General features: G+C 42.7%; 1 protein-coding gene across 1 annotated transcript; it reads right to left on the bottom strand.

Moving 5' to 3' along the window:
- Positions 1-384: 384 nt before the first annotated feature.
- aff3 (AF4/FMR2 family, member 3) lies at positions 385-18592 on the bottom strand. Its single transcript, XM_085374790.1, has 19 exons — positions 18521-18592; positions 16630-16674; positions 13265-13342; positions 12153-12186; positions 11986-12043; positions 8987-9038; positions 8715-8749; positions 8378-8567; positions 4344-6320; positions 4080-4198; positions 3801-3966; positions 3612-3715; positions 3014-3077; positions 1451-1587; positions 1277-1348; positions 1080-1173; positions 939-988; positions 622-827; positions 385-506 (listed from the first exon to the last, which is right to left on the bottom strand). The coding sequence occupies exons 1-19, from the start codon at positions 18590-18592 to the stop codon at positions 385-387; spliced, it is 3675 nt and encodes a 1224-aa protein (XP_085230916.1).
- Positions 18593-20459: the final 1867 nt, after the last annotated feature.

Raw genomic sequence — 20459 nt, 5'->3', positions numbered from 1 at the left:
AAAAAGTACATCATTACAACCCTCATTAGCAAAAGATGCAAACAAGTTCTCTAGTTGTAGGTCTTTTTTTTTTTTTTAAGGATATTCTCCTGCTTTGGCCCCTTGAGAAAAAGTCCGCTAGATTAATGATTACTTCCAAAGTATGAAAAAGGCTTTCCGGGTGAATTTGAACATACATGTGAATCCTCCAAGGTCCGAGGGACATTTGGCAAATGGTTAAGAGGCTCATTTAATGTGCACACAGTAAGGAAGCGTATGCACCAAAACATACTGTGGGGGTTATTAGGCTCTGTGGGAGTTCATCCATCTCAGTGCTCTCCAGAGTTTTACCTCCTCTACCGTCAATGAGATCCAGTGGGCAGGTTATAGTGAATCCTTTCTAAGTTAGTTGAGTTTGGCACTAATGCGTATCCACTGAAGGGCCTGCCTGGTGTACTGGACAGCGTGAGCGATGCTACTGTGAAGAGTCAATGGCCCAGACAAAGTATTCAAGTAGTTGAAGAACTCTGATGAGGAAGAAAAAAAAGATATTGGTCTTAAAACATCTGAAAACCAAAATGCATTTGACATATTTTCATGGTAATCTCTCCCCTTTTTATTTCCCATTTAAATCACCACTACCTTTATTCTCCTTTGCAAGGTTGTCTGCCACCTCCCAGTACTCATAGCTGTACAGCACACTGTTGGTAATGTTCAGGTGAGTTGCTGCCATCTGGTGGATACGGTGGGGAATGCTTATGAGGGAGGCAGAGCTGCTGCCCTCGTGGGAAACCCGTGCGAGGTGTTTGGTATTAGGCGAGAGTGAAGAGGGGGGTCCTCCTGTACCCCTAAGAGTGAAAACACACATACACAACAGAGTGATGGGCAATCAGCGGTGGTTTCAGTGGACTAAATGGGCTGAAGAAAAGGCCGATCATTCAAAGTTATCATCCACCTACTTCCCAGAGTCACTCCAACCGGGTGGGGTAGTAGGCACTTTAGGAGAGCTCTGTAACAACATGCAAACAAGGCTTATTGACGTGTCATCCACACATAAAAGTTGACTTGTTTTCAAGTAAATGACTTGTTTTTAGATGTACCTTAAAGTAATCCAGCAGCACTTTGGAGTATTTCAGCGCGTGATCCTTCTTCAAGCGAAACATCTGCCAGTAAAGGAGGGCCAGGCATCGGAAACTGTGGGTAAGAGTCGGACATGGCGCAAAATTATCCTCAAAATGCACGTCCTTCAGTATGATGATAGATGTGGCTTAAACAGATGAGATGAAGAAATATGTACCACAGAACCGCCAGCTGTTTGTCTTCCTGTCTCGCCCCGGGGCCAGAGTGGCTCTTCAGCTTCATTGCGTACCTTAAGAAACAGGCTTTTTAACACCAGAGCCACAATTTGTGTTTATGCACATATCCAAATCCAAATGACTTGTGACCGCTTTAGCATTGAAATGTCATTCACCTAATGAGCTCCACTGTTTCCGAATACATGGTATAAGGAGACTTTGCTTCGAGCGGCCCTTCCTCCATTGCCTTCCCACATTCCATGAACGAGAGAGCAGCATCAACATAGTTCACAGCCTTCCCTAGCTTGTCGACCTGGAAAGAAATAATCAAAAGAGGCAAAATATTATTTTATTTGTTAATTTTTTTTGGGCAGCCCAGTGATACATGTTTAGCACTGTCACAGAAAAAAAGTTCTGGGTTTGAATCCAGTAGCTTGCTTCCTCCCACAGTTGGAGAGGCAAAAGAAGCCAAAATGTTAGGTTATTTAGTGATTCTAAACTGGCTGTACGTATGGCTGGCACCCCAATCGCCCTGATATAAACCAATTTATACCAGAAGATGGTGTCAGTGTAATCTTTATTGTAAGGGTATGCTTCAAAGTGCTGTAAATGTTTCATTTCAGATGGTTCTTGCAATTCCTGGATTGGCCACTTAAAAAAAAAAGAGTCAATCCACAAAGACCCCAATGTTAAAATGTCTAACTTGATAGGCATATTTACACTATAGCACTTAAAGCCTGGCACAAAAAAAGTTTTGGTCTCTAATTTGTTTGGGATGATCAGCTGCTCCTGAGGTTTCTAAACGAGAAAAAGAAGAAACTGAGAGTCTGTGTTCATTCGATTCCCAGGAAAAGGCAGCAGCATGGAGAATTTCAGGAGGTGAAGCTGTATCGCGGCCGCTGTCGTGCATATTTCAGGATGTCAGTGGGGCAGTTTGAGCTCATGTTGGCAGAGTTGGGAACACATCTTAGGAGGGAGAGAAATCATTTTAGAGAGCCGACTGACCCAGAGCAGTGTCTGTGTCTGAGGTAAAATTGGATTATTTCACTATTTGTATATTCAGTATTGGTGCACGTTTATTGCTGAATGCAGTGGTCTGATTGGTCGGAAAAATCTGAAAACTCAAGCTCAGTTTGAAAAAACAAATGAATCCATCACGCAGTCGTTGTGAACGCCTGCATTAAGAGTAGTTGTTTTTTAATTTTTACTTCTATTATCCGACAAATAACAAGTAATAATGTGAGCTACAAACTGTCGAATAGTTTTGCGCTGTTTCACTGAGTGAAATTTTGGATTGTGTATTTTATTTATATGTAACACTGATTTTGCAGTGCACCCACAAAGTTTTTGGGTGCTGCATCCAAACCAAGCCTGTTAACATTAGCTGATAAATTAGCATTCCCTACTCTCATCCAAGTATGGTCACTTTGTTAACAAGGGTCTTCCATGTTCATAATCCAGATGGGTGATGTCACAGTAGCTATGCCCATCTTTTAAATGCAGTCTGTGATTTCGGAGACACTGTAAGCGAGGAGCTACATCACAGTCCAGAAATGCACAAAGAAGGATTATTTTGAACTGTGAATCATGCAAAGCTACACAGAGACAAAGAACTGCATGCTTAATGAACACAGATTTTAAAAAATAAATAAATAAGCTCCAAACTTCTTCCACGTTATCTGCAATAACTATAATTTCAATATTAACAATTTATATTCAAGCAAAGATCAAAGACTCACCATGGCATCAGCACGGTGCTTCATCCTTTTGGCTTCATGTAAGTAGTACTCAGCATGGTGAGGACTAGAAAAAAAAAGACAAACACACAATAACGTTGATTACAGACTGTAAAGAGTATTTTATGAGATCATGCAGAGCATTCTGGGTGATATAAGGGAAAATGTAATGGTCTCAAAATGAAAGTACTGAATGTTGGTGATGTTTTTCAATTAAAAAGTGTATTAGCAAAGCAAATTAAATGTATTTTGAATATTCAGCACTTACACTTGGGTAAATCAAATGACCTTATCTACTGTGAAACATGGGGTTTTGTGTTTATCGCAAAGGTTTCCTAATTTTAAAGTATAGTTCAAAATTTTAAAAGACATGAACAAAATGTAATCACGTGACCCCTGACAACTTCATTATGATCTAATTACACATTGTCTGAAATGCAATCTGGGTTAATTATAGTGATTTTTGTGGAATCTTTTTACATAATCCTGTTTACATATCATCATTAAGATTACATAGACTGTCAGTCTGTGTTTTTATATGACAGAAAGGCAGTGTGGGCTGTGCAGGAATGGACTGTGTGGACTACGCGGGATCGCTCACGTTTCGTGGTTTGGCACAGTCCCCCTTTGTGCTGCAGTGCTCCAGGACTCAGGTGGTGGCTGGGGCTGCTTCGACACTTTCACACACTCCACTTCCATCTTGGGCTGAGTGCACGAAAGGAGACGAGGATGAGCAAAAATGGTTGGAATAAGTGGAGTTGGCATTATTTAGAGTAGCTGTTTATGCTACCTTTATCGCAGAATCTCTGTTCTTGTCTTTGTTCTTGTGGGTGTGATGCTGTTCTGCAGCTTTTGTTTTGGAGTTAGACTTGGGGATCTCGGGGCTCTGGGGCCGGGGAGACAAGGGAGACAGCGGAGACAGCGGCCTCTTACTGTCCAAATCGTCCTCCACACACCTGATTGATACAAATGCCACATAATATGGGATTAAATTGCATCGGTGCAACTGGGTGTGCATGCCACGTGGCTGTATGTGCAAACTGAAGTGTGTCGTCATAGTTTTTCTTACCCACTGTCCACGGTATCAGTCGTTACGGTCTCAGCTGTGAAAGATGACGACTCTGTGTGGCCTGAGGTTTTGTCTGCATAACTCCTCTTGTTTTCTCTGTGTGACACACCATTCTCCAGCTGGTCACACACAAACACACATGTACATCATGAGACCATACAAAAGTATTCAAATGACATTTTTCCTGCAGAACACAATGATTTATTCCATTTCTGTGGACATGCACGTCACATTTGGCAAAGAATGAAAGGAAACACTGTTTACCTTGCGCTTTCTTGTGCTGTCTTTAGTCTGTGTCTCAGGGACGTGCAGGTGTTTCATAGTCTCAATTTGCTTGTCCTTGGCTGATAAGGATGAGGAGGAAGAGGAGGTTTTTTTAGGAGTGGATTGAGTAGCAGTGTCTGGGACCCTCTTGAGAAGACAGAGGTCTATGTGCACCACCAGATTTCGGAGCCCTCGCTGGGAGTGGGGTGCAGCCTTGTTCCCTCGTCCAAAGGGGACGAGGGTGTAGAGTTTTTGCTTCCCCGCACTTTGCTGGTCCTCACTCGGGTTACCTGAGCTCGGTTGTCTCTGCTGCACCACCTTAGGCCTGCTGGCGTCAGGCCTTCCTGGGCCCTGTTGCCCTGGCTTGGCGAGTTTCCTCTGAGAGGTGGAGTCTGCTGGGACTTTGGTAATCGGAGCTTGAAATTCAGATTCAGAATCTGAACTCGATGAGGACGAAGAAGAGGATGAGGAGGATGTTCTCTGAGGAGTTGGGGACCGTGAAGATGAAGGAGGCGACGGGTCTGGCTGGAACTGTCTCTCCTCCTCACTTCTTCCCCGCTTTTTTGTCCCCCCTTGCTGATGTGAGTGGTTGGTAGGGACTTTATGTTTGGCCTCCCATTTATGTCGCTGTTGTTGCGCCTCCCTCTTCCTCCGACTTTCCTCTCTTGCCGTCTCCTCTCTCCTCCTGTCCTGTTCCGTCACTCCTTCCTCCTCTTCCCCCTCCTCTTCTTCAGCCGAACTCTGGATCCAGGACCGTCTCAATAGCTGCTCCTCAGCCAGCCTCCTGTCTTCCTTTTGCTCCCGTTTCCCTTGCTGTTTTTCCTTTTGTCTATCTTCCTTTCTCTCGTGTTTTCTCCCCTCTCCTGTGGTCAGATGATCTCTTCTGCGTTCCACCTCCTGTTTCTTAGTTTGAGGTTTTTTCGGTGTTGTTTTCGCGTGATTAACATTCACAGTGGTGGGGGCAGTGGCCTCCCAAGACTTGGACCTGTGTTTTTTGAGGCCAGGGATGGACTGAGAGTTTGGCCCACAACCAGGATTACTAGCAGCTCTGGAGGTAGATTGAGAATTATGAAGAGGATTGATTTCACGAGCAGTAGGGACTAAATGCTTTGCTCTTGTGGGGCTATGTTGAGAATTTGGTTGAAATGGAGGTCGGGGCTTGTGACTGGACCTGCTTCCCTGGATTTGCGCAAGCTGTGATGTGTTTCTAGTTTGGGACACATCAGCCAGCTGTTTAGAGCTTGGATAAAAGTTAGGCTTGGGTCTAGATGTGTGGCTTTGATTCTGACTAGAGGTTAAAATGACAGAAGCCTTTGATTTAGTCTGACTTTGGCCTTGGTCCTGTGGTGGTCGAGTCTTGGGTCTGTGTTTGTGAGATGGCTGAAGATGAGTATTACTCGTGTACTTGATATTTGTATTAGTGTCAGACACCGGGGCGATCCATGGCCTAATTTTTATCCTGTGGGAATTGGTTGATTGACTGGGTTGAGGTTGATTCTGACTCTGAAACTCAGGGTAGTGACAAACCCTGGAAGGAGCAGGTATACTGGGACTCGGGCTTCTTGGAGGATCTCTAGCTATAGGGCTAGGACTACGGCTGTCTCTTAGTGTCCCACATGGACTGGGGCAAATACTTAGAACTGGACTTGGAATTGGGCTGTGCCTTGGACTAGGGCTGGGACTTTGACAAGTGCTGGTAAATGGGCTCGGACTTGGACAGTAGCTGTAACCAGGGCTTGGAAGGGGGCTGTTGTTGTTGCTGTAACTGAACTGTGGGCTGGGAATAGGGCTTTGGCTAGGGCTGTATTCCTGATTGCTGTCAAATGACCTTGCTGGGGATGGGGCTCGGTGGGTGTGGGGAGAGTGCAGGCGTCCTGGAATAGTCTGGGAGGGATTTTGCTCAGTGCTGGCACATTTTTTCCGCGACTTCTTCAGCCATTTATCTAACTGCCACTGGGCAGCAGGGGGGTGATCAGGCTTAAGAAAACACAGAAACAGAGAGAGATAAAAAGACAAATTAATCATAAAATATTGATGACAGTCGGGGATTGTGAGGATTTCAACATACAGAAATAGGCTGGAACAACATAATAAAAATGCTATTATGCAGCTATAGCCACTGTAGATCTGAATTATTATTACTGACATAGCCATATGCACACAGCATTTTATCACTGCCACTGGCTGAATTAATTATAATTCTATTTTATGTACTTTTTTCAACTACTTCCAACATAAAAAGGCAATGCTGGCTAAAGAGGTCCTTAAAAGTTGTCATCAACCTATTCTTATTTACATCAACCTGATCTGAATGTGTCTAGAAAGCAGACACAAAAGGATATAAAAAGTGAGTGAACAATTCAATCATAAAAAAATAATTTTATAGAACAGAGTGTGGAATGATTTCAGTAGTTTGAGGAAAGAAACAGCTCGATGCTAAAGCAGTGGAGACTTGCCAGATTGCAGGGGCTTCTAATAAAGCAAGAGGTTAGGACTTAATTATGCAGTAAATTTTTTGCAGGCTACACGTGCAATCGAAAGGTCAAACATTAAATCATGAAATACTACTAAAAAAAAAAACAAGATATTACACTACTACTATAAGTAGGAGAGTAATTAAACCTCCTGACCTATTTTGCATCATTATGGGCTAATTTTGTGATAATCCAGGGCGAACAGACGATTCCGGATCACTTAATCTTACATTCAACCATCGTAAGGAATGATACAAGCCTCACCCAAATGTGTTTATATCACACTATCTGCACATTCTAATAGAAACATGTAAAACTGTAATACTTTCACAGCACATGAGAAAATACCTCACCGGCTCAGCTGTTGTGAAACTATTTAAAGTCCAAATGACAAATCTGGATTATGACTCATAAATAAATTCCAACATTAGAACCTTTCAACAGCATACTTTCCAACGCATGCTCAGTGGACTCGGACTGAGGTTACAGTAGCTCAACCCCTCATCCACTTATACCAAATGACTCACTTAATGTTTGCTCAACAACTGGCTTGCTAACCATAAGAATGAGAAGGAAAGTAGGAGCTTTTTACTCACGTAAAAAAACAACAACAACAAAGAGTTTACTCACAGCTGGAGCGCAAACGTCTCTCTCTCTTACGTGCTCACTTCTTTTCTGTCTTCGCTGACCAGGAGCTAAATTAAACCTCCACTCCTCAAGCCAAACAGTGACCCCTCTGCCCTCCTACCCTCATCCCTCGCTCCCTTTCCAGAGAAGACACTGCATCTCTTGTGCCCTCTTGACTGCCTCCCCTCCTACTTTTCTGTCCCTCCCTTTTTTTTCTCACTACCTGGAACTCTGGATTTGCTGCTTCCACAACTCCAACCCCCCATCTGTTCCTTGGGAGACACTCAAATACTTGACGTAAATGAAAAACACATGGTTTACACCCCCCCTCCCTCCCCACAAACACACTCCCTTCCTCTATATAGGGGCCCAATGTTGTGCATGTTCAGTAATACAGTCTATGCTATGTCATACAGGGCCTTGCATTCATAGAAGAGAAGCTGGTTTCCCCTTCATTTCCCACACAACACACATCTACAATGCCCCCCACCTCCAACAGCCCAGACCCTGGCCTACACCCTATCTGTATTTATTTGAGATAATAACAAACAAGCAGTCCACATTATTTTTACTGTAATATCTATTTTTTGAAAAAGGTCTAGTTGTAACTGTCAACCCGAATTCAGGTTTTGATGACTTCCACATCCCGAGGGCTTCTCTCTTTAAGAGTCACACTTTTAAAATGACACCTACGCACTAGTTCTCCGAGCTACCTCTGCCCCTCAACCCCCAAGTCCTCTTCCTCTCCCACTTGCATGCATTCCTCATTGCTCTGTCCCTCTCCACACCTGCTGTCAACTGCCTTAAAGCCCACAACTCCCTGCAGAGAAATCACCCTCAGGCTCATAAACAGAGAAGGAGAGAAACAAGTGAGACATGGGCAGAGAAGACGGAGAACGCAGACGGGGAGGCTGTGGCTTCAGCATTTGGTACCTCCTTGTTGTTGCACAGTGGCTGGATGTTGGCAGGCGACTCGGGATCAGGGTGAACTTCTGGACTCCGGCTTGGGCTCCGGGAATGAAAGCTACTGCTGCCTGACTCATTGGTGGAGTCTGAGCCTGAGGAGTCTGAGCTGGAATGTCTCACCCGCCTGCCATGTGTGTGCGCTCGCTGTGCTGACAGGCTGTCAGTCAACACACACACAAACATCAGAGAGGGGTCAGAGGGGGTACGCAGGCATATATACTGTTGTTATTCACAATATTTAACTCATATTTACAGGTATACAGAAGAAAAAGGAAAAGGAAGTGAAGGATTTGTAAGCAGGTACCTGTGTCTGTCCCAGGAAGCTGACTCATGAATCACCTGTGGGACACAAAACAAACACAGTAATTTGTTATTATACACATTAGAAAAAGTGTCATTCAAGAGGAGAAGCCAGGCACTTTTTCTTTCCCTTTGGCTTTCTCTGTCCTCACACACTCTCCCGCATAGTCTCTCTGTCTCCTCAAGGATTCTCAATATCTTCTAATCATGTCCGTCTCAGGCCAAGACTACTGACAAAGAAATGATCAACAATATGGGAAGATGAGTGTTACCTACCGTGGGAGTTTCCTCATCATCACTGCTCAGCTTCAAGTCATCGGCGAGCATGCTGTAAACCAACAAATACACAGTCACAAAGCCAAGAACCAACTGAAACCTAATCTCTCCTGCCGGACAACCACCTTTCACAGCCCATTGTCATGGTCCTGGGCCATGTTGGCCCAGTGTTCTTAGTTTTCTTGTATGTTTTATTCCATGTTTCCCCTGCCCATTATGTCTAAGTTCTCCCCGTGCTCTCTCTTCCCCCTGTGTGCCCTCTATGTATTTATGAGCCCTCGTCTCCCTTTGTGGTTGTTTCATGTTTCCCCAGCCCGTTATGTCTGTGTTTTCCCCGTGCTCTCTCTCCTCCTGTCGGAACCTCTGTGCACTTCCTGTTTACTTTGTGACTCTCACGCCCGTACATGTCATGTTCAGTTCACCCCGCCCTGTCTCGTTATGATTATCAGTGTCACCTGTGTTCCCCGTGTGTTCCCACTTCCCTCGTTAACCCTCTGTGTATTTCTGTCTGCGTCTCCCTCTGTTCAGCGTGACGTCGTCCCTCATGTTGTGTGGATCTCCCTGTGTCTCTCTGCGTATGTTAGTTTACTTTTCCCAGTTTAGTTTTGTATTTCCTATGTTCTGCCATTCCAGCATTAAAGCTGCCTTTTGAGTTCATCCCCGTGTCTGTGAGTTTTGCGTTTGGGTCCTCCTCCTGCCTGCCACACAGCCGAGCCTTGACACCCATACTTGATTCGATCTGATACATTTTGTTTTTAATCAGTCTATCAGAATGATGCATTTCAAATTTTCAGCACTTCCAAACGTTTGTGTTCTTCTTTATTGAAATGATAAGTTTGAACACAGCCCACAGATCTTCAGACATATATTCATTAGTGGAAACTACATGAGGGTGCAACCAGGACATGGTTTAAATCCACTCACTTATCTGGATGGTTATCTGCAGTGTTCTCAAATGGGCTCAATTTGACATTATAAGGTAAACACTTCAACGGTGTTTAAAGTCTGACATTTGCATTTCCATGAACAGCTCCGTCTATTAATGTCTTCAAAAATTAAGAGCTGCAGTGCAGTGAAAAAGAGTGTGAAAGTCTTCAGCCACCCCTCATTATTTTTCATCTGAAAATTCTACACTCAGGACCCCATATAGACAAAATGAAACGTTTGTGTAAAATTCTGGCAAATTTATTAAAAAAACAAAACAAAAGTATAACATGTATCAAATACATGTTGCCATGACACTCATAATTGAGCTCAGGTGGATCCTGCTTCCCTTGATCATCTGTCAGATGTTTCTCCAACTTGTATTGGAGTAAATTCAGCTGACTGGACATAATTTGGAAAGACACACGGCAGTCTATATAAGATGCCATCGCTGACTGTACCTCTCAGAGTATAAACCAAGCCAAGAAGTCTAAGAATTGTCTGCAGACCTGTAGAATTGTATCAAGGATCAGACCTGGGGAATGATACTGAAAAATTTCTGCAGCTTTAAAAGGCCCCAGTGAGCACAGAGGCCTCCATCATCCGTAACTGGAAGAAGTTTGGAACCAGCAGGAGTCTTCAAGATCTAGCCACCCTGCCAATCTGAGCGATTGGGGTAGAAAGGTCTTAATAAGAGATGTAACCAAGAACCTGATGGTCACATTGACAGAGCTCCAGCATTGCTCTGTGGAGAGAGGAGAAGCTTCCACCAGCCAGCCCTGTGATGTAGAGTGGCCAGATGAAGACACTCCTCAGTAAAATCACATGACAGCTCAACTGGAGTTTGCCAAAGGACACCATAAAAAGCAAAATTCTCTGGTCTGAGCAAAAACAAAAAATTGGTGTGGCTTTTTGGTGTGAATGCCATCATCACCTGAAAATATCATCCCTAAAGTGGTGGCAGCATCATGCTATGGGGATGTTTTCAGAAGGAGGACTGAATCCGGACACTAATCAGGGTATAGAGACATTCTTGATGATAACCTGCTCCTGAGCCCTTTGGACCTGGGGCAATGGTTAATTTTCCAACAAGACAACGAACCTAAGCACACAGCCAAGATAACAAAGGACTGACTTTGAGACCACTAGCCTAGTGTTTTTTGCAAAACCAAACAAAATATTCCTCTGAAAATGGTCAGGTACAAGGACTAAATAAAAAAATCAACCAAAGTCCAAAGAAAAACATTGCAAGACTTTCAAAATGACAAGAAAGTCTGGCTCCTTGGAAATAAAATATAAAGAGTTGAGTGGTGGTTTAAGTCTTTTGTACAGTACTTTAAGTTTCTTTTGATTTCAAAATTAAATTTCAATGCAGTTATTTTTCTCCCCAAAACAAATAAAACTCAGTTTCAAAACCACATAAATTAAGCACCTTTGGCTCTTAAACTATACAAAGATAACTAAGTCAGATTAACCAATCACTGCTAAACCCTTTACTCAATATTGTCTTCAGTAAAGATGACTGGTTATGTATTGGTTATATTATGTAACTGCACAAGCTTTATTTACATTGCAGAAACATGTTCAAATGTTTAAAAAGAACTTTCTATAAATATTTTAGTAAAGTCACCCCCCCCCCCCCCCTCAAAAAAAAAAAAAAATTCTGTCTTACATAACAAAGGTTGTGAAATTGTATAGTTGGCTTACACCACTCAACATGTGTTTCACGTTAAAAGGAGGATGTAAAAAGTTAATAAACAGCAGCACATCGGTCTCCACTGACAGCTTTCAGAAATGTTCAGTAACCTTTAACCCGACTTGTAGCCTGGAACACCGTTAGCTGATTGACCTGAGATGTCTACATCTCTCGCCCCTCTTTCACTATCACTCGTGTTTTTCCTCGCAGCTACTGACACGATGAGGTTGATGAATACAGTTTACAGAAGTTCTCGTGACACGCACGAGTATTTGTGATGTGTTTCATCACTCTGTGTGTGTGTGTATGTGTGCGCGCTACAGAAGCAGCTCAAGCTTGAGGAACATCAGAGGATCGTGTTTCCTTAGGCCACACTTACGATTTGTGGGGGGCCACATGAGGGTGACGGGCCATTCGCAGCGGAACATCCCCTCGGTCTGACAGAGAGAAAGAAACCAGATTACAACACTAATAACAGGGAGCTGCTTGTAAATGATGACAAATGTCAGATATTCAAATTTGACAGAAAAATCGGCAAAAACGTACTTTGCCTTTGTTGTGTAATTGGCTGTTTGGTATCCTTTGGAAAGACAGACAACAAAACAACTGTAAGTAAATCTCACTTTTAACAGTTAAAAATGTGTCGTCCCTATAGATAAACATTGACTCATAATATGCAGGAAAATCACCAGAAGTGATTGAGGTTTGGTTTTTTTTCACACATTTGTTTTTCCTTGTCAACCACAGACACGCTGATTCAGAAACAGCGAGCGTAATCTCAGTCCTTCAACCTCAAACACAGATGAGAACCAGGAGGTGAAAGTCTGAGCAGTTGAACAAAATTTTAAAACCTGCAGATCTTCCCAGGAATTTACATCCCAACAGCTTCACCTCCAGGTCAGATCGTGCAAACCTCTAGAAAAATAGTAACAAACCAAAGAGCAATATCTACAGGCCTTAGTTAACATGTTAAATGTTAAAGTTTGTGACACTACAAGTAGAACCGGAGAAAGCCTCTTCTCTCTAAAAACAACATGTTACATCTGGAAAAAACCACAAGACGTCTGTAACACAGTGCTTTGGACAGAGGAGATCTAAGTATTTGGATGTTTGGACATAACACAGAGTGCCACGTTTGGAGAAAACCAAACAGCAAATCAGCACAAATATCTCATATCAACTGTCAGCACGGTGGTGGATGGGTGACGATTTGGGCTGGTTTTGCAGCCCCACAACATGGACATCTTGCTGTAACTGAGTCAACTATGAACTCTGTATATCACATTATTCTAGAGTCAAATAGGAGGCCATCTGTCCAACAGCTGAAGTCTGAGTAAAACTGGGTCATGCAACAGGACAAAGATCCCAAGCACAGCAGCAAATCTACAACAGAATAGAATCAAGGTTCAAACGTCAACCGGATCGAAATGCTGTGGTGGGACCTTAAGAGAGCTACACATAAATGAATGCCTAAACCTTGATGAACTAAACCAATGTTGTCAAGAAGAGTTGACCAAAATCCTTTCACAGCGATGTGAGAGACTGATAATCATACAGAAAACCATTACTTCACAAAGAAAACCCCAAACATGATGTATAAATGAAGTAATAAAGCTGAACTTCAGACGTTAAAGATAAACACAAAGTCACAGACATACCTTAGAGTTGTACAGGATTCGTTGTGCTGGGTCACGCCTCAAGGAGTCCCCAAAGTCCCTCCAGGACTGGGTCATGTCCTGTTTAGCAGAAATGCAGAGTTGGGGTCAAAGGCCAATGGTGAAATGCCACTGTGATGGATGAATCTTCCTGAATACTAAATCAGCAGAACTTTCTTCATTTCTCTACAGTCCTGAGCACCATGTTTAACAGCTGACTCTAATTATGAACACTGTTCCTCCCCACCAGGGGGAGCGTGTCTGGCTGTGAATATGGGTTAGCGTCCCTGTCTACTGTAAGTTGAGAGATGTGAATTGCACGCTTGAAACATCTGTGATCAGTGTGCAGTGAATTAAAACCCCCGGCTCACCAGAGCTGTCGGTGTACAAAAACAGGTGCATGTAACAGCGGCTCACTAGCTTTGAATGTGAACAAAACGGAACATTTTGGGCTCAAAGTGTGATCTAATAAAATTAGAAATAGACATGATTTTGCAGTTTTCAGGAGGACTGCACCATAGAGCTGTTGCATTTTTCATTCTGCATTTTCAAAGGTATTCAATACGTGAGTCAGAACACACACAAAAAGCTCATCACAACATTTGTTGTGGAAGGAAGCCCTGGGGAGAAGAGCATGAAAGACACCTGGAAGCGAACCGCAACGAGTGCTCATCAGTGCTGAGTGCGCCGGTACAATCACCAATTGTAGAACATGCAATAAAAGTGAAAACGTAGCTTTGCTGGATTGATCTGTTTTAAATATCTCCTCAAAGATCTTAGAAGGAAGTAAGTAAAAGAATCATCGACCCACCTGTCACGGACTGCTACAGGAAACACTGCTTTACTTACAAAGTGCAGGGTCTTCGGTTCACTCCTGTGGCATGCAGTGTTTCAGCTATTACCACAGATTAAATGTGCTCCCACAGTGTGTGTGTGTGTGTGTGTGGGGGGGGGGGGGTTGTGCTATTCAGGTTACTAACTGTTCACCTGATAACTCATTTATACAGAAAGAGAGATCAGCATTCGCTTTTGATTTCCTGTACACTGAGACAGTTGTACTAGTTTTAGACACAACTTCATATTCGAGGAACTTGTGATGGACATTTTCTAAACTTCTCAGACTTTAAGATTACATGCATTACATTTTAAAAAATAAATCTTGGTCGACCACAGTTGAAGCAGTTTTAATGGGGATGTCTCATAAAATCTGTATATTTCTTGGTTAGTATAACAGATGTCAGGCCTGTCAGTCTGATGAGTACCTGTGCATTATGTTGTTTGTTCTAATAATAGCTTCCATGCAGACATTAGATGCATGACACATTATAGTATATTTCAAATGATTAACTGTGTTACTACTTACAGATTAGACTGTGATGGTGTGTGCGCGTTTGCGTGTGTGTGTGTGTGTGTTGCAGCTCGCCCTGAGGTGACATGTGAAAGTCTGTGGTAAATACACACTATTATACACCTGGACTATTACGAGAATGTGCGCCATTTCTTATTTGTTCTCTCTGCACAGCACTTGAGAGGAAACCAGGCACACGCAGGAGGCAGTGCATCCACAGAACACCGCCTTTGCTCCAGCTCTGATCATAATCTCTTCTGATTAGATTGCCCGCAGTCAGACTAACCAGAGCTCATAGATGCTAACAAAACGTCTTGATTTTGTACCATTCATCCCCCATTTTAGCTCATGTGATTCCTCAGATGTGTCCCAATGTGGAAGCATGGCAGCTCTGGCTCTAATATATACGTGCATGCAGCAATCGTTGGGTAAAGAACAAAAGCAGAGGGTTTCTTGGCTGCTGAAGCGGTGAGCATGCTCTGGAAAAGGTCATGCTTTATCAGATCTGATGTCAGAAGATCTGCGTGAGTGTGTTTTTGTGTGTGTGCGGCAGAGAGTTGGTGGAGCTGATCTTAAAGGATTCAGCTAACATTTTGGTTAATTTGCTGCACTTACTCTGTTTAAGAGTTCAGGTAAGTAAATTATCAGCACTCTTATTATCTGTGCGTTTAATAAAACCCACATCCAGTTAGCTTAGCTTGGCATAAAATCAGGAATTCGGGGTAAACAGTCTAGTCTGGCTCTTTCCAAAGAAGAAAAAACAAAAGATAGAGAGAAGACAAAAAATAATAATGTATACACACACACACACACACACACACACACACACACACATATATATATGTACATTAAATTACTTTTTTTTTCTCTCCCTCTTCTCCTCCTCCCTCTTCCCACCCTCAGCATTAAGCCTTGGAGGGTGTGTGTTTCCTCTCTCCGCTCATCCTTTCACTTCATTATCTCTTCTCCTTTAGTCACCAAGGACACAGCACCAGCCCTCACTCCCTTTTCTCCATTAAAAACAACAGTATCTCCCAGGTGGAGTATTATGTGTTGCTATCTTCCTCCCACCTTTCCCCAACAGGTCCTCTGTAACTCTATTCTTCTTCTTTGCCCTGCTCTTCAGTCTACACTAGTGACCGTCCACAGGGTAGCAACTTAGACCAGTGGGCCGCTCGGCACACACTCAGATCTGGTTAATTATGGTCAGAATGATTAGGTGGTATCAGTCAACAGTAAACATTTAGTAACTTTAAATAAAAGAAAAATCTGTGTATGTTTTTGTAATTAAAATGCTTCTTGTTTTTGCACTACGAGGAGTTTCTGTTTAATTTATCATATAACTTCCTAATTGTTAAAGGTGAGAGGTGTGGAAAACAATTGTAACTGTAGAAAAAAGGTGCACAAGAGAAGAGTTACAGCTACTGGGTGGTGATAAGGCAACCAGATGAACTGATACACAAGCACAAACTTCTGGTATCAACCTCGAGGTGCAATAATAACCACAATCTACTACACACTAGTGTCGACCAGATAGCATCTGATACTGGATTATTAACCATGTTATCACATGTGTTCTATTAAAATATATCAATAATAATCATCAATGCTACTGTATCCTGAGATCCCAAAGTCAAAGACAAAATGACATCTAAATGTTAGTGTAGATTGTGGAAAAAAGCTGGATATCTTCCACTGTTTCCTGACATTTATGACAGAAGTGTTCAGCAAATGCAGATGAACTGATAATGCATATATATGCATATATGCACAGGCTGCAGCCCACAAATGAGCTGCTGCTGGCATTTTCTCCTCTTAAGCATTAATGTAATTGTAATCAGCCTTCTGAGTCTAAAGACAGACTGAAATGACTCTGCAAAAACATGCAATCAAATGAAAGAGCTGTAAGAAGTGCAAGACACATCTCAAATATGAGGTGGCAAATTTAATAAGGCAGTTGTAATACGTGCTAATGCTTTAAAAACAAACCAACTGAAATCAAACTTGAGCTATTTCTTACCTCAAATATATCTTTGGCACAGCTGTTGTGTTGGCTTCCTCTTTCCTGAGGAAAAAGAAGGACAGATGTTTGGTAATTGAGGAGAACGTGACTAAGGGTTAGGACTGACAGATATTCCCTGACAGAGGGATTTTTTTTAAACACTTCAAAGCAGAAGATGCAGGTTTAGTTACCAATTAGACAATGAATAAAGAGCTATTGTTGACTGTGCACACAAATCATATTTGAGCATCTTAGTTTCAGTTAAGTGAGGCGTGGGTGTATTCATTTAAATTTCAAATACTGCACACTTAGGCGCGCTGATTAGCAAACATGGCGATGCACATGCAGTCAGCGCACACACAGTAAATACACGGGCTAGTTCATTTCTCGCTCTGGGCGTTGATCACGGGTTTTACGTTTCAGCCTCCATCACAAGGATGCAAACAGGCTTAAAAAAAAGAAAAAAGAAAAAAAAAATCACCTTCTGCATTCTGCTTCCCGCCTTTTTGCTGCAGCTGCATTCATACCTTAGCGTAGCACTTTACTGTAAACCTGAGAGTCTCTCACATGCACAGTAACTGTGAGAGTTGGGATGACTCTGAAGCTTCTTGATGACTCATATCTTAGAAATCACAGCTGCAGATAATCAGCCGGATGCTGATTCTTTTGCAAGCAACTTTCTGTTTCCATCCACATTAGGCAACCCCACCGTCTCTAACTCTCACACACATACATTTATCCTTTTAAACACTTGAGCTCACAATTTAAATTCACACTCACTTGTATGAAAAACCCAGAACCACGCAGCTCAAGCATTAAGACGAAGAATAAATGCTTCACGCTACTTTCACTTCCCCATCTGTGTAACCGTGTGTGTCGTGGGAGTGGGTTTCGTCTTGACTGTGAGTTTTGGTTTTCTTCGTTTGTTTTTTCGTGTCTGCCACAGATGACAGTGCTGCACCAAGTATCAGCAGAAATACTGAGTTCAGATGTTTCGAATCAACCCCGACCTGCAGAACAATGATCTGACTCTATTTCACAATTTGCTTTTAGACAATTACACATTTAACTTTTCCTTTGCACTTTATAATTCATTTCAGTGCATGTGTGTAGCGCAGCAAAAGCATTCATGTGTGTGTGTGTGTGTCTCTGCTCGCATGCATGACTCACTATGGTGTCTGAGTGGCTGAAGTGTAAGCCTGCAGAAGGAAAATAGTGTGTGTGTGAAGAGCTGTCTCATTGCTACACCCACAAGACAGTTATGAGGCCTTAGGTCTAAATGAAAAACAAACACAGAAGGATAGTATTTTAGTACCTGTGGCGGTGCACAGGAAAAAGTCTGCCCTGCTTCATCAGCTAACACTTACAGTCACACAGTGCTACTTTACGTGTGCAATGTGTTTAACAAGTTCATGCCTACTAACATCACAGGCTCCAGCTCTGGTGCAATACCCAGATGAGTAAACCCCCTCTGGACCAAACAAACCACAACCCGTCACAATACCTGCAGCAAACAGCATGCAAGCCTACAAGGCTGCAAACCACCTGTTACATTCTTAAAGTATCTTCAATTACTGAAGCTATGCTCAATTTCAAGGTATTTTTAGCCTTTTTCTATCTGAGCTTTAAACGGAAATTTTACAGATGCTATATATATTTTTTTAAAGGAGTACAAAAAGCACGATTCTGCACACAGTGATAAATATTAACTACACAGTTGATGTAGATGAACCTGTTATTATTCACATAATATTTTCGAACTACTTCAGGAACAAATCTGTGACATTTTAAATGCGAGGACGAAGCGCAGCATTTACATCCATGACATTTATAAAATAAGCACAGTGACATAAAGCTGTCTACTCCTGTTTTCTAAGTAGGACCTAGTCCCTGCTCTTTGCCCTCTCACCTGAGAATATGCGCATCGGAGCAGAAAGCAGACAATGGAAAGTTTCCCTTTGCCAGCGAGGACAGTAGGCATGGTTCCTGGATAGTCAGTGCTCTCCTCCGGCGTCCATACCAGTGAGGACTGGTGTTAGCAGATCCGATCCTTCCCTCACTACCATCACCACCATCATCACGCTGGCATCGGTCCCGGCTCGTAGGTCCACCGTACAGCAGCAGCAGCGGCAGCGGAGTCTCACCGGAGAGGCAGACCGAGGGCGAGGTAGGCGGTCCGGCGACGTCACGGATGACACGCGTAGCTCACACCAGAGAGATCACGACTCAGTGGACCTGTGGATGTGCGAAAAGTTTGAAGTGCGTAAACGGGAGATCATAGCCGTCAGCTGTCGAGTGCACCACTGACGACACACTCGATGATGTAGAATTAGAAAACGTTTTGGGACATCCAGTCTAGGGTGAAGGTATGAGTAGCCTTATTTATCATTTCAGTTACTTGGGGCATTGCAGCGAGCACAAAATAATAGCATGACATGATACGGGAAGTTGATAACAGCTAAAGAGTAAGAACTTGGTTTCTGCATACACGCTTTATCAGGCACACCATGCTAGTATCAGGTTGGACCCTCTTTTACGGTCAGAAATGCCTTAATTCTTCATGGCATAGATTCAGTAAGGCTCTCAAAACAGAACCTTGTTGAGATTTTTGTCCATACTGACAGATTAGCATCACACAGTCATCATAATGTGAATCTACTGCTCTACTACATCCCCCGGGTGCTCTACTGGACTGAAATTTGATGACATTTGAGAACTCATTGTCATGTTCAAGAATCCAGGTTCAAGATGATCTGAGCTTTGTGAGACTGTGCTTTATTCTGCTGGAAGTAGTTATTGGAAGATAGGTGTGTTGTGGTCATAAAGGGATGGACATTATCAGCAACAATACACAGGTAGGTTATGGCGCTAAGGTGCCTGAAGTCTGTCAAAAAATACATTACCTCCCCAACATTATATCTCAATATCTTTGAAACATTGATTTGAAAAAATAAAATAAAATAAAATAAAATAAATGTGCCACACCATTGGTGTGTTGCATCAGAAACCAGGACTCATAAGATCAAGTAATGTTGTTCCAGTCTTCGATTATCCAATTTCTGGCGATCCTGTGAGAACCGTAGCCTCAGTTTTCTGTTCTCAGCTGACAGGAGTGGCACCTGGTGTGGTCTTCTGCTGCTGTAGTGTAAATGCTTCAAAGTTCAATGTGTTGTGTGTTTCAATGTGTTTTAGAGATGCTCCTATGCATACCTTGGTTGTAATGAGTTTAAATCAATTTGATTTATATAGGCAAGGCAAGGCAAGTTTATTTGTATAGCACAATTCAACAACAAGGTGATTCAAAGTGCTTTACAGAGACATTAGAAACAAAAACAAATAAAAAGCATGATTTAAAATTGATTTAGCACCAAATTACAACAACAGTTGCCTCAAGGCACTTTATATTTTAAGGTGAAAACCTTAGAGTAATAGAGAGAAAACCACAAGAATGAAACAACCCCCTTTGAGCAAGCACTTGGTGACAGTGGGAAGGAAAAACGCCCTTTTAACAGGAAGAAGCCTCCAGCTGAATCAGGCTCAGGGAAGGGCAGACATCTGCAGAGACCGGTTGGGGATCAGGGTAGCGAGACAAGATTTGAAGACAGTTGATTTAAGCTTTGCAACACTCCATCCTGTTGGAAGCAGCCATCAGAAGACAGGCACACTGTGATCATAAGGGGATGGACATATTCAGCAACAATAATCAGTGACTCAGCTTCACTGTCCTGCATTTAGCTGACAGAGCTAGCACCTGGTGTGGTCTTCTGCTCCTGTAGCCCATCTGCTTCAGGGTGCAATATTTTATGTGCTCTTCTGCATTCACAGGTTGCAATGAGTGGTTATTTAAG

This window comes from Diplotaxodon limnothrissa, linkage group LG16 (assembly GCF_057381915.1).
Source record: "Diplotaxodon limnothrissa isolate DT_005_m linkage group LG16, D_limnothrissa_male_GT1.1, whole genome shotgun sequence".
NCBI lineage: Eukaryota > Metazoa > Chordata > Actinopteri > Cichliformes > Cichlidae > Diplotaxodon > Diplotaxodon limnothrissa.
This window is presented reverse-complemented; position numbering and strand designations above follow the sequence as displayed.